Source organism: Epinephelus lanceolatus, chromosome 15 (assembly GCF_041903045.1).
Source record: "Epinephelus lanceolatus isolate andai-2023 chromosome 15, ASM4190304v1, whole genome shotgun sequence".
In the NCBI taxonomy this organism is placed as follows: domain Eukaryota; kingdom Metazoa; phylum Chordata; class Actinopteri; order Perciformes; family Serranidae; genus Epinephelus; species Epinephelus lanceolatus.
Genome location: NC_135748.1, coordinates 28,339,008 through 28,353,211, shown reverse-complemented (window position 1 = coordinate 28,353,211; position 14,204 = coordinate 28,339,008). Strand labels below are relative to the sequence as shown.

Below are 14,204 nucleotides of genomic sequence, written 5' to 3'. Positions count from 1 at the left end.
TAACATTTTCATGATGGTATTTACATCATTGCCACAGATCAATGCCTCAGCAGTGGGTTAATTATTCCACTATTAACAAAGAGGCATTTGAGCTTCCAAATGTGACCAGTGGCCCCATTAAACATTTAACATCACAAATTATGCCTATTAGCCCATTGCTTAATAATTTAAAGGGGCACTATGGTGATTTATTATCACACTTCCATAAAGTTGGGGAACAAGTCAGCGGTCAAAAATCGATGGAGCAGCAGCTGAAGGATCACCACTTTTTGCTCCTTGTAATGTTCCATCTCCAAAAACACTCGATCCTCCAATTCCTAGGTACCATGTCTGAAGGATTACTTTTGGTTCCAGTGTTCGGTGGAAACGGGGCTTTAGTGACTGGCTGCTGAACACAGAGGAGCATTTAGCAATTTAAAAGTGAGAGGCTTACTAACATGCTATTTAGTACAGTAAAACAGAATGCAAGACTTTTTGGTTTGTCCGAAACCTTAGTATGAACACCGTAGTACGTAAATTGCAAACTATTTCTGGTGAAAACAAAGAAATACTTTGCACATCTATTTTCAAAACAGTTGGACAGGAGAGGGACGAGCAGAATACAACTTGTAGGAAACTCCTGCGCACTTTCTAACTTGCAAAATAATGACCTTCATCAGGCAGAAGATTTAGTTAAGGAAACCAAAGGTCTAGTTACTAAAATGTTGCGGCATTAAAATCATCATTTTTGCAAGTTAGAAAGTGCGCAGGAGTTTTTCTACAAACTAATTCAAACACTGGGCATTATGGTGGCATGAAAATCCCACAATGCAATGCGGTGGTGACGACAACGTTCACAACAGTGGACAGGGACCGAGTCAGCTCTGTAACACTGACGAATACTAAATACTTCTCTAGAGGTGATTAACTTAGGTCACGAGTCTGTTGCCTGATGTGACATTTACATGTAGGAAACACTATATGATATATTTTGGTGTGGGCACGATTACATTGATAACATATTTATGATTATTGAGCTTTGTTTTTGGTTAAACATGGTTTGGGCTTTTTGTTAGCCATTCTAGTGGCGTGGCTCGACCCAGACTGAAATATCCCAGAGACTATTTGGATGGTGTGCCATGAAATTTGGTACAAACAAAGATTATACCTCGTGAACATCAGCTTGCTGATGTTAGCATTTAGTTCATTGAAGAATTATGTGACTCAACAGTTCGCCTGTGGTGTACGTTTTCTAACAGATGAAGTAACGTCTACAGATGTGATAAAAAAAGAGCTTAGGTTGGCACGGGTTACTATGGTGATGCATCTCCAACTGGTAAGGAGGCTCTCAGGAAGTGGTGTGGTAATTACCGCCAAGTGCTTCCCAAAATATACATATTCATGTACGCAAATTAGGTATAGGATAAGGATTTTAAACACACACAGAGATCCCCTCAGCACTAGACCAAAAACAGAACCAAGCAGAAAACAATGGAGGAGGAGTTCACCAGGTAGCCAGAAATAGGGACGCTCGACTCTGGATTTCTTGCCGATATCCGATATGCCAATATGTAACAACTCATTTGACCACTATCCGATATATCAACTTTTTTCCCCTATCTTATTTTAGTGACTTCTGTAGTGGAGTTAACATCACATAATGTATGCATACTCTTATTAAGATGGCCCACCAGTGGATGGAGACATGAAATACAAATTCCAAAATGCAACTTTTGCAGCATGAAAGAGGTGTCGAAGTGTCTTTAAGTGACACATGACAATAAGTTCCAGGCATGTACGATGGTGTCAGAACATCAGTGAGAAGGAAAACTATTCCACAGATAAAAATAACCTTCATTTCGTCTCAGTATCTGAACTGCTGTCCTGTCATCCCTCTCCTGTTTTCATCACTATGATTCATCTCAGATTTCAGGTCGACACGCCTTTCAAATATCAAGATCTACGTTGTGCTTTCTCTTGTACTGTTTTTGGACTGAGGCAGAGTTGGAAGCAGAGTGAGGTGACAGATTTATACCAGCAGACTGCTTTGTTTACTTTCCTTCCTTTTTCCAGGGCGCACTTTATTTATTTCTATTGAGCTTTAATATAGGCACAGATTACAGAGGGGCAAAACATGCCTATGCACAGTTTCAGCTGAACACGGTGGAGTCGGTGATAAAACATGCCGTTAAGACGTTATGAATCCCAAAATGCACAATGCTGTGTAAACAAGAAGTAATAAGTTCAGTCAGCTAAATTAACAATAACTTACTCAAGTGTAAAAAATCACATACATCACTGCAGCCAATATTATAATCATTTAGTCCGATTGCCTGTGGCTTTGAGAATAAGTTGGCTGTTCACATCATTTGCATTTCGTTGTGCAACTTCATTTCGTTTTCATGTAATTATTTTATACAACAATAAAAGAAACATTTGCCATGGCTCTGAGTCCAATCAATCCTGCCATTTTCGTCGCTCTCCTCCAAATATCGCAGCCCATTTGCGAGTAATCTCCAAGTAGATTGCAGGTTTATTGGGCAGGTAGTCCAGATACACAGTCTGGCCCGTTTTGGGGATCGCCATTTCAATCTGAGACCCTTCGTGCCATTCATTAAAAGACGTTATAGAGATGAAATCAGGCCTGGCTTGTAACGCAGCACTCAGAGAGGTCTCATAGTATTTGCCGTTGATGCGGTTTCGAGTGTTTTGGAAGTTCCAGGGTCGAATGCTCGTGTCGATGTACCCCGGGCCCACGCTCGGGATGAATATCAGGTTGTTATCTTCGCAGAAAGCTTTAATGGAGTCCCAGTTCCGCTGAGTGGACCCATAGGAGAACCCATTAGTGGCAAAGTAAGTGTAGACACCATCAAAACCAGCAGTCAGGATCTCCCTCTTGTGTTTCTCCTCCACCAGCAGAGCGATGAAGATGGCGTCATACGGGGTATCCCTGATGCTGTTACTCTCTGTGTGTTTAAGCAGTTTGGCCCACTGCTCCGAGTTCATCAAGTATGAGTCATACACATAGAAGAGTGGAAGAAGCTTGCCAGTGTTGGTCCGGTACTTAAAAAAAGCAGGGTGCTCCCCGTATCTGAGGAGAGGAGGCATACGACACAGGATAAACAGACGAAGAAAGGAAAATGTCACAGGAGTAAAAAGACTGATGCAAACATGGTAATTATCGATTGATGCTATGAATCATGTCAGAATGATTTCCAGAGGGAGTGTAAGATTATGGAGCTGGCATTTGACGGAGGATAATAATGGAATACACTCACTTGTCAATGATGTATTTGACATTGTTGAACATGCTGACTTCGTCTCTGTCTTTGTATGGCTCGATGTGAAACGCTACCTGTAAACACAGAAATGACAAAACATTCTTATAGACATGAACTTCTCTGATTTTGCCCCCGTAATGTGGGATTTATACTTCTGCGTTGAATCGATGCCATACCCTACGCTATAGCCTGACGTGCATTTTGCCAGAAATGTAACTACATCTCCTGGCGACGCAGACCTTCTGTAAGCTGAAACCATTTCCCTCAGTGGAAACAAAGCTTTTATTGACTTTAATCACACAGATTAGAAACAATAAATTGTGAAGACAATAAAGCCTCCACAAAAATAGCATTTTAAGTCTTGTGTGTGATTTATCCTGGCTTCATATGAACAGAGGAAAATCTCCCCTTGTTGTTAAGCTAATTTATACAATGTAAAATACCATAGGCTTGTGCTAATAACGTTAGCATGTTATAATTGTTTGGAAAAAATGTTCAGTGTAAGACAGTTGTTTTGTCGGTGAACCTTGTGAGCTGTAATGAAGATGTTTTTAATGAATTCTGTACATCAGACATTTCTGCTGCGTTCACATGGAATCAGGTAGATGGTAGACAGACAACACTGCCTGGACGGCACGGGAAAAACAATCAGTCTGACTGCATGGAAGGAAAATTTAACAAAACATGCACGACATTATGTAGCAATGGTAATGCCGCCTTGTTTACAAAGAATGGAATAAAATATATCACATAGAATTATTTTGCATTTATTAACTTACGTAATTTTTCTAGTACTGTCTAGTAATTGTTCAGATTGCCTGTGTTTTAGCCTGAATGACCCAAGAAACATCCAGTTGTAAATACTGTCACAGAGGACGGCAAAAAGTTAAAATATTGTAACTTTGAACGGCAATGATTCCATGTGAACGCAGCATTAGCCTGCTGCAAAATAAAAAACAAAGGCTACTAAACTCACTGCTGTCGTCATACAGACCTTAATGTGGTATTTATGAGCCACTTCCAGCAGCAAAGGCACAATGTCATCTACTGGCTCACCGTTATCATCACTCATGTTAGGAGGATACCAGGAAACAGCAAGGACACCTGGGAATAAAAGTTACAGTTCAAACATGACAGAAAAACATGTAGATAATGTTCATGAATATAATAAGTTATTCATGTAGTGCAAATGTACTGCAGTGATATTAAATGTGTGGTAGGAGTAATACAGAAGGGGCAGGGACAATCGTTTTCTTGGTCAAATCAGTCAAAATATGGATTATGTACGTTTAAAGACAAAAGGCCATTTAATTTAAATATAAGACTGCTGCAAAGTGTGATGACATAAAATGACACATGCATAACAAAAAACTGTGAAAAGCTGTAAAACCAGTTTGCTGATTATCATCACTGCAGTGCTGTAACACCGTCTCTGTCTCGAGACGGCCCTCAAGACCAATTTCTGAAGTTCTCAGTCTCGACTCGACTACATCTTTAATCTGTCTTGTCTGGGTCTCAGAAAAAGAAGACTTTGGATTTTATTCCAGGACCACAACTGCAGGGATATCACTAAACTGCCTGTGCAAACAGTGTTGAACAAAGAGAGTTAAGTTGAGCTGGCTCTTTAATGTTTGTTTGTGTTTGTTTGTTCATAGAAAACAAAGGAAATTTCATTTTATTGAGACATTTCTCATGGTACACTTAAACTCACACACATATATACAGTATGGCAATAAAAGAGGTGAATGAAGGGGACTCTTCATTTAATGTCTGGGTGTTTATAAAGGGATGTGGATCGTTCAGATCGATGTGAGGGGTGCCTATGGTTTGCATGTTTATCATAAATGTGTAACTCTGGTCTGGTCTTTATCGTGACTTGGTCTCAGTTTGGTGGTCTTAACTACGACACTGTATGGCTGCATTATTTATAATAACATAGGGCTAGTAACTCATTATTACCATTTAACGACATAGCATAACCATATGCAATGATAATAATGAAAATTAACAAAATTAGCTCATTAAGTTTTGGGGGTTTTTTTGCTTTTTTTTTGCTAGATTCAATACATAACAGTAGAACACAGTTAACTACACTGAGGATCAGTTTCATTATTCTACATGTGGTTTTTTTTGCATAAATCTGCTGCAAAAGCAGCATTTGGACTTTTTAACCTACTGCATTTATAATTTATAATAATTATCTATTGGATGCAATAATTCAACTGTGCCACATTTTTCACCTCATGAATGTATATTTTAATTTAACATACAACGCACATAACTGCACATATTTCTTATGCATACTCTAATTCTATTGTTGCTTCAGCACAGTGACTATATACTGTATATATTATTTTAATATTGTAATTTTTATATCTTAAGTACTAGTGTCAAACACGGTAGCATAATGCATATTTTATTTTCATGCACGTTTTATTTCTACTTTATTTTATTTATTGCTCTATATTACACACTTTTTTCCCTCTTACTCTTATTCTTATTTCTTATATTTCTCTATTCTTCACATTAGTGCAACTGTAATGAATCATAACTTGCTCACAAGGATCAATTAAGTATTTCTGATCTGAATATATCGTAGGGATGCACCTAACAATTAGTCGACTAATCATTTTATCGAAAAATGTGTTAAAATGTTGAAAAATGTCGGTCTGTCTCTCCCAAACCCCAAAATTATGTCATCTAATGTCTTGTTTCATACTCACGTCAAAGGGTTTTAGTTCACCGTCATGGGAGAGTGTGTAAAGCTGCCAGTATTTGAATGTAAGAAGCTGCAATAAGAGTATTTTGGGATACTTTTATAGTACTTTCCTATGAAAAATGACTCAAACCGATTAGTCGACTACTAAAATAGTCACCAATTTTTTTAATAGTCGATTAGTCATTGATTAGTCGACTGATCGTTGCAGCCCTAATTGTATTACAGGAAAATTACCTTATTATTTACCTACTGTTGCCTCATTATTGTCATTGTGATTTCAATAAGCACACTAATCCTACTTTTCCCCCACAATTTAGATTCTGATGTCTCCATTAAGGGTATCTGCCAATACTTCTTCCCCAGATCACTCTTACGTAAGGCAACATGAGGCAAGTGAGTGCCTTGGCAGTAGCTGAGTGAATGTAACTCAAAGTAAAAACACTTGAAGTGAATTAATGTGGTAAATATGCATCCGTAAATCTTGTGGATTCATTTTATGATGTTGAATTGATTGTACACCCCTGGATTACATTAAAGTTGATTTCCATCTTACCAATGGCGGCTGTGCGCAGCTGCTGCATGTGAGACTCTATAACGGAGGGGTCCCTGGAACTGTAAGCCCCTAACGAGGGGTAGAAGTTGGACCCAATGTCATCAGGCGGGATGTGTCTCCCTTGTGGATACCCCTGAGCCACCTTAAAGTCCCAGTGTGGCAGCTGCGGGTGGTCCCAGTGGATGAATTTACCATCAAACTTGGGGCTCCCGTACCAAATGTAGTAGAAGGCATGGACGTAGTAGTTTGGAGGAGGGAACTTCCTTAGTGAAGCTTCCAGCTTGTCTGACTGAGCAGAGTCATTCATTTTGGTCTTGTCAGGTTTATTGTTGCCGTCTTTCTGGACCCGATTGTCATTATTTCTGTCCGCGACCAGCTCCACGCCGACAGGGCTGTTGAACGGAGAGTCCTCTGGTGTCAGCGCCTTCAAGACCACTGTTACTATGAGTACGAGCAGCACTAAAGCTATTAATGTGATGCAAGATTTGCGCCTGAACCTTGCCATTCTTCACTCAGTGCTGGAGGCTTTCCACAGTTCATTGTTGAGACAGCAGTGAGGGAACGTTGTTGGACAGGGTGCCATTGAAGCTCTGTTTGTTCAGCCTGGAGGTTTGAGTAAAAAGGGATATAGGTGTGTTACAAAAGAGCATTATGGCTGCAACTAACACTTATTTACGTGATTAATCAACTAATTCTTAGGTCTATAAAAAGTCAGAATGTCCCATAACCCAAAGATGTTACGTTTAGGGCTGACACTACCAGTTATTTAGGTAATTAATTTCTTGATTAATAGATGTATCTATTAAAGTGAAAAATACCCATCAGAATATCTTAGAGCTCGAGGTAATGTCTTCAAAAGTCTTGTTTTGTCTGACCAGCAGTCCAAAACCCAAATGTAAACTATGATGTTGACACAAAAATGGCATCAAGTATTTACATTTCACAAGCAAATGTTTGGCATTTTTGCGTGAAAAAAATTACTAAAAAGGCCAGTTCAATGCAAAATCAAAAACACATATTCTTCCTCTTAGCTGAAGCGCTATGTATGAAGATCTAGATTGTTTTAGTGTGAGTTGCCGTGACCAGTAGGAACTATTTTCTTTTTACCGAACCACACCTGCCAACCAAATTACCACACAGAAGGAATAGTGCATCTTCTCATGGACAAGAGGATCGTGCTTGTGAAAGCACAAGATGGCGTGTTCCTCAACTGAGCTGTAATGTTAGCTAGCTCAGTTGTGCTCAGTGAGCTAGCAGTAGATGCACGCTGCCTTCTACGCGGTGATAGGGTTGGCGGGTGTAGTTCGGTAAAAAGAAAATGGTTCCTACATGAAACTGCTCACAACAAGGTCTTTGGATTATCTTGAGTAGCTGGGTCATGATTTCTGGAAAGAGACATTGCTGATACATTTTTCAAAAGTCATTTTTTTTTGGCACCACAAGCCGAGAGCCATCTAGTTCCATTATATTGGAGAGAAGGCAGACATCTCTACAGCTGATATCCAAGGCAACTCCCATAAAACAATCTAGACCAGTGGTTCTCAAATAGTGTGCCGTAATGCCAATACAGGCGTACGGTGAGATTTTGTGATATCCATACATTGGCATATTATTGCAATATTCAACTGGGCTTATACAAAAATTTATGAATGAATGTTTAATCAACTGTAACAGGATGTTGTGCGCACCCATTTCCTAATTAAGAGCTAAAAAAATAATTCAATTTAAACAACTTTTACAGGGAACCTATTTGTCGCCCATTTGGCGCATGGGAATTATAAGTGTGTGACCCATCAAAAGCCCTGATTGGCAACCAGTGTGAGGGATTATAACATTTAATAGGAGAAAGCTGTGAGTGGGACAATGGATCACTTTATCGTACAGAGCAAATCACAACAAAGCCCCAGCGAAGATGGTCAGTACACAGTATCACAAAAGCTACCTGTCTTATTCTCTCTTATTTTTATAGTCTTATGTCATGATAAGTTTGATAACACACGTTATAGAAGCTGTTGCGCACAGATATTAATACAGGTGTGAGATTTTGGGTTACCCTTTGGTGTGCCTTGAGCACACATGTTTGGAAACCACTGATCTAGACTGATAAATTAATCATTAGCAAAAAAAAGTTGCTGATTAATCTTCTGTAATCGATTAACTGACCAGTTGTTGAGGCTCCAGCTCAGTTTACTATGACATCAGGCAAAGAAAAGCAACAAACTGTTAAATGTTTGGTAGTTTTGTTGGAAAAATGTTTGTAAATTATCAATAAAATGAAATAAAATCCCTATAAACCAGAGGATAACAGAGAGCTAGCTACAGTGCTCCCAATGCGGAAGTGCTGTCAGATAAACAGAAACAGTCAGTTACAGAAGCTAACCGTGCTAACCCGTATCACATTACAGCTGTTAAAGCTACTAGCATAACACTCAGTGATGCTAAAAGACATATTAACAAGCTAATAAGGTTAGCCACTCCAACTCTACCTGCACTGATGAACTTTAGACTTGTCAACAGCAGCCGAGAACAACAGGGGTGACACAGTGTTAGTTTTATCCTCCGACAGTCAAACACTTCTCTTGTTCCCGTATTATAACCGGACCCATTGAAACACAGCCTCTGGTGTTAGACAGCACCGGTGTAACGGCTCAGACGTGTCTTCATGAATTATTTCGATGAATGAGATGCAGAGGACGGGACACAGCCTGCACTTCTGGTTCGGTAGCTCGTCCCGGAAACAGCACTGATCTGTAAATGATGCGACTGCGACTGCGCAGTGAGTCTGACCCATCCATATTATGTAGGAAGCTGCTGTCACGAGCTAACTCTTCTCCTCTCCAGTCAACAACAGTTAAAGGAGCAGTTCACCTGAAGCAGACTGACACATGTCGCCCCCATTCGGTTGGGAGGGCGAATTACACAAATAAATCCTCACTAAAAGCCTTTATTCATTCATTCATTCATTCATTCATTCATTCATTCATTCATTCATTCATTCATTCATTCATTCATTCATCTATCTATCTATCTATCTATCTATCTATCTATCTATCTATCTATCTATCTATCTATCTATCTATCTATTTATCTATTATGTGTTTATTTGTTTACTCTCTTTTAAACACAAAACACATATTGGTAAGTGTTTAAATCATCCACAATAAAACAAGTGGACAGAAAAAGACATACCAGGGGACAGTGCACGTATACAAAGCCAGAAGGAAATATTTATTCATACAAATACATTACAGGAGATGCCCATATTTATTGTCTGTGGAGAAAATGGTTTCATGTTTTGCTTGGTTTTATTTTCAGACATAATAAAGAGGGTTTAGAGTTGTTGGCCAAAATAATGATTAGATTAATAATATGGTATTCTTTGATTTTACTGCCATTACATTTATTGAAACCAAAACAAAAAAAAAAAACATTTTCTGAGCATGAAGTGAAAATAGAGCCCATATTATCGATAACAAATCTACTTAAGTCCCCCCAAAGCCTCTTAGTATGGGCCCAGTGCCAAAACAGGCGAAGAAGTGTTTCTGGGAGATCTGAGCAATTCACACTGATAGCATTGTCAACTTGACATGTTAACATCTGTGTAAAGGACACTTTCTTTATTTGGTGGCACGGTGGTGCAGTGGTTAGCACTGTCACCTTACAGAAAGAGGGTTTCTGGTTCAAACCCCAGGGTGGGTGAGCCCTTCTGTGTGGAGCTTGCATGTTCTCCCTGTGTCAGTGTGGGTTTTCTCCAGGTGCTCCAGCTTCCTCCCACAGTCCAAAGACATGCAGGTTAATTGATGACTAAATTGTCCGTAGGTGTGAATGTGAGTGTGAATGGTTGCCTGCCTCTATGTGTCAGCCCTGTGATAGTCTGGTGACCTGTCCAGGGTGCACCCTGCCTCTCGCCCAATGTCAGCTGGGATAGGCTCCCCCCTGCGACCCCTAACAGGATAAGTAGGTATGGAAAAATGAATGAATGAAACTAGATATTCCAGATATTTTTCTAATTAAGGTCTTTTGTCAAGCTGTTCCAGTAAGTAACCACACAGGGGACAGAGACAACATCTATCTGAAATAAATTACATATCCCTCTGTTACTATTTTTGGTTGATATGAAACATATCTGACCCACAGGAGAATCAGCTTGATTCAGTGCTGAAAACACTGGTCCTTGTTTTGTTGCATCTTTTAATAGCATTGTGACCCCAGAAGGATTAATTGCATCTAAAACTACAGCATACTCCTCTGGAGTCACTGGTTTACCAAACTTAGTGAGGTACCCTGAGCAGCTAGGTACATGTCCATCATTATATTCCATTCATAAACCATTTCTTGTACAATAGGGATTTGTTTTCATATAGTATGATTCTGTTATTCCAAATAAAATATCTGTGAGGTGAGACGTTATGTCTATTAAGTGATGGACCAAGTGGGCAGCATTAGTTGATCAAAGTTGGATAATTTTATGGGGATCTTTCAATCTTATAATCACACACTAATATACATTTAAGGCCACTGAACTTGAGGATATGCACCGAGGTATGATGTTCCAAACTGATGTGGGATTATTTAGAAACTGTTTAATCCAATTGACTTTAAACTTATTATTAAGGGTGGTGAAGTCATGGACATAAGTCCTCCTGATTCATGTATTTATAACAACCTATTTCTCAATGCAATGGGTTCCCTTTTTCCAGATGGAATTAAAAAGCATGTTATCAATTGATTTAACAATTCGTGTAGTCTTATTGCTAACAGAGTGAGAGACACAGGTTAAACAGGAAATACCATCTGCCTATGTCAACAAAACTCTTCCTTTCATAATGAATCTCTCTGTAACCACTGACTCTGTTTTTTCTGGGTTTTACTTATAATTGGATCAATATTCAGGGTACATCTTTTGACAAGCTTGATTCCAAGATATGTAACAGTATCTTTTATTTGTATATTACAGATATGGGGATCTTCACAGTCTTTAAGGGCAAGTAACTCACATTTATTGAGGTTCAACCACAGCCCAGACGCTTTAGAAAACGCCTGTAAGCTATGGCAACCTGAGTGGCATCTTTAAAAACAACAGTTTTCCTCCCCGCTACTGATATTCCTTTTATGATGCCACTTTTGATATAAATATTTAGACGCTGTGTACAAACTGCTTCGCCGACGGCATTCAGCTTCACATCTCCACCAAAGCCATCACTCAGTAACTGCATCACTTGTCATTAATCCGTTCAGGGAGGACCCAAATGCAGAGTAACAGGCAGGTTGGAGTTTTTAATAAAGAGCAAGCTTTAATGCAGTTGATAAAAACAATCAGCTCCAGAACAAGCGGGTAACTGAAAGTCCAAACACCAAGAACACAGAGGTGAGCACAGGAATGAACGCAGGACGAACTGACAAGGAACAAAGTGAAACCCACAAGTAGCTTATATATACACAGAAAACTAATGACAAGAACGAGACACAGCTGAAGGAGGAGGACATGGGGATTGGCTAACATCAAGGGTGTGGAGGGGAACACTAGGGTGGAGCAAACAAGACTAATACAGAACAGGTGTGAAGGGAAGACTGTTGGAACAGGGAAGGACTAACGAGACAGGTGTGACAGAAAACAGGCGGGAAAACACACAGAGACAGGAAGTAAAAGCAGACACGACACATGAGGAGAGAATCTACAAAATAAAACAGGAAGCAGATTAAACATGAACGATGAACATGAAACAAGGAACAGAAACCTCCAAAACAAAGTCCATAGGATAACAGAATATAAACACAAACTAAGGATCATGACGTGACTGGAATAAAGTCCTGGGTTCAAACCAACTTCCTCCCCCCATGTCCGTAACCTTGGTGTCATCTTCAATCAAACCCTCTCCTTTGAGAGTGTGATGTGTTCAAACACATCAACAAAACATCCTTCTTCCATCTCAGAGACATCGCCCACCTCTGTCCATCTCTCCTTTTCAGCTGCAGAGACTCCCAATCATGCATTCATCACTTCCTGACTTGACCACTGCGAAAGTCTCCTCTACGGTCCATCATCCAAAACTCTCAAGAAACTTCAGTATATCCAGAATTCAGCTGCTCGTCTTCGACCACATCGACCCTGTCCTTCATAACTTCCACTGGCTCCCGATGCCCCACTGTATCCACTTCAAACACCTCCTCATCACATATAAAGCCCTCCACAACCCACCTCCCCTTCTGTCTGAGCTCCTCGAGAAATCCCTCAAAACACACCTCTTCAAAACTGCCTCCCAACTTCTAAAAAACTATAGAAATTTTATTTCATTTTGGTCTCCAATTGTCATTTAGTCAGTGATTTTTTTCAGGGTTTAGGAACCAGACTAATACGTCCTTCTGTCAGTGCAGGAGGAAGAGACCCTTTTTCAATACTTTCAGTAACAGAAATGGTGTCAGTTCTTTAGCAAATGTCTTATAAAATCCTGCAGTAAGATCATCCACTCAAGGGGATCCATTATTATTAAGATGTTAAATTGCATTTGAGATTTCCTCCAGAGATAAAGGACTATCACATAATTGTTCATGACCTAATTCAAACTGGGTGATGTCATTCATCATTTCCAGGAAGGAGGTTGGCTCTTCACAATACTGTGAATTGTCACTGTAAAGTTGGAACAATGTTAAGATGTCACGTTTAAGTTATCAGCTATCACTTCATTGTCATTTATAGTTTTCTTGTAGTAGTTTTCTTATGAAATAAGTTTTGTTCTCCCTCTTCGAGCCATCTTTTCCTAGATCTTCCAAAATGCACCTTATGCCTTCATTTTATAAATTTAATCCAATTTATTTTGATATTTAATTAATTCAGTTTTTGTCTGTGTCTGATAAACTCCCAGGGGGTTGTTAATAAAAAGAGAATATTTTAGAGACCATGCTTTTGCCAAATGAATGCCATATCTTCTCGCGTATTGTGCTTCTTCAAATTTGAACAACTCCCAGTTATTGCAGTGCAGATTCTCAGTTTGGGCCTTGTACCAAAAGTATCTAATCACATTTTGGATTTCTATTTTTACCACTTTGTGCTTCAGCAGGGAGCTCTTAATCTCCTAGTACAAGCCTTTGTAGAGTGTGTTGTTTGCTGAATGTAAAGGGAGATGGATAGAAACTGCACTATGGTTAGTTAAGGGTGTGGTAATGATACTAACAGGGATATAACAATTATTCATATGTTTTTATGCTAACCAGTAATCTAAATGAGACAGTCTGATGGACAGCGGCGGAAGGAAGTCAGGAAGGGCTCTAGCTACTTGACATTTGACATCAGCATATTAAACAGGATTAATCATTGCATATCTGACAAAAATAATATATAAGAACGCAAGAAATTAATAATTGAATTGAATAGTTTTTATAGTATATTTAAAGATTTTATAACCCTGTGTCCTATGAGGACTTCACATTTTTGGTTTCCTGCACCTTATACTTCATTCTACTTAACTCAGACCTGTTGTCCTCATTTGTGGACACTTATTGTGCCATCTAGTGGTAGTAAGAGCACAATACACTAATCCATGTAAAAACAAGATGGCAGCCATCTCTGCCAAGTCAGTCTGCAGCCGATGCCGACACAAAAGTGGACAAGGTCTAAAACCTGATCAAGTTTTATGGTTGAAACTTGTTTATTTATGATTAATAATGTTTGTAG

General features: G+C 39.3%; 1 protein-coding gene across 1 annotated transcript; it reads right to left on the bottom strand.

Annotated features, from left to right (window-relative positions):
- Nucleotides 1-2,025: 2,025 nt before the first annotated feature.
- manea (mannosidase, endo-alpha) lies at nucleotides 2,026-9,265 on the bottom strand. Its single transcript, XM_033642025.2, has 5 exons — nucleotides 9,019-9,265; nucleotides 6,533-7,135; nucleotides 4,255-4,364; nucleotides 3,258-3,334; nucleotides 2,026-3,070 (listed from the first exon to the last, which is right to left on the bottom strand). The coding sequence occupies exons 2-5, from the start codon at nucleotides 7,035-7,037 to the stop codon at nucleotides 2,437-2,439; spliced, it is 1,326 nt and encodes a 441-aa protein (XP_033497916.2). The 5' UTR covers nucleotides 7,038-7,135; nucleotides 9,019-9,265; the 3' UTR covers nucleotides 2,026-2,436.
- Nucleotides 9,266-14,204: the final 4,939 nt, after the last annotated feature.

Coding starts and splice junctions, on each gene's coding strand:
- manea (XM_033642025.2), bottom strand. CDS start 7,037: ATGGCAAGGTTCAGGCGCAAATCTTGCATCACATTAATAGCTTTAGTG. Junction 4,365..6,532: donor GCTGCGCACAGCCGCCATTG/GTAAGATGGAAA, acceptor TTTTATTCCCAG/GTGTCCTTGCTGTTTCCTGG. Junction 3,335..4,254: donor CTCATAAATACCACATTAAG/GTCTGTATGACG, acceptor CTGTGTTTACAG/GTAGCGTTTCACATCGAGCC.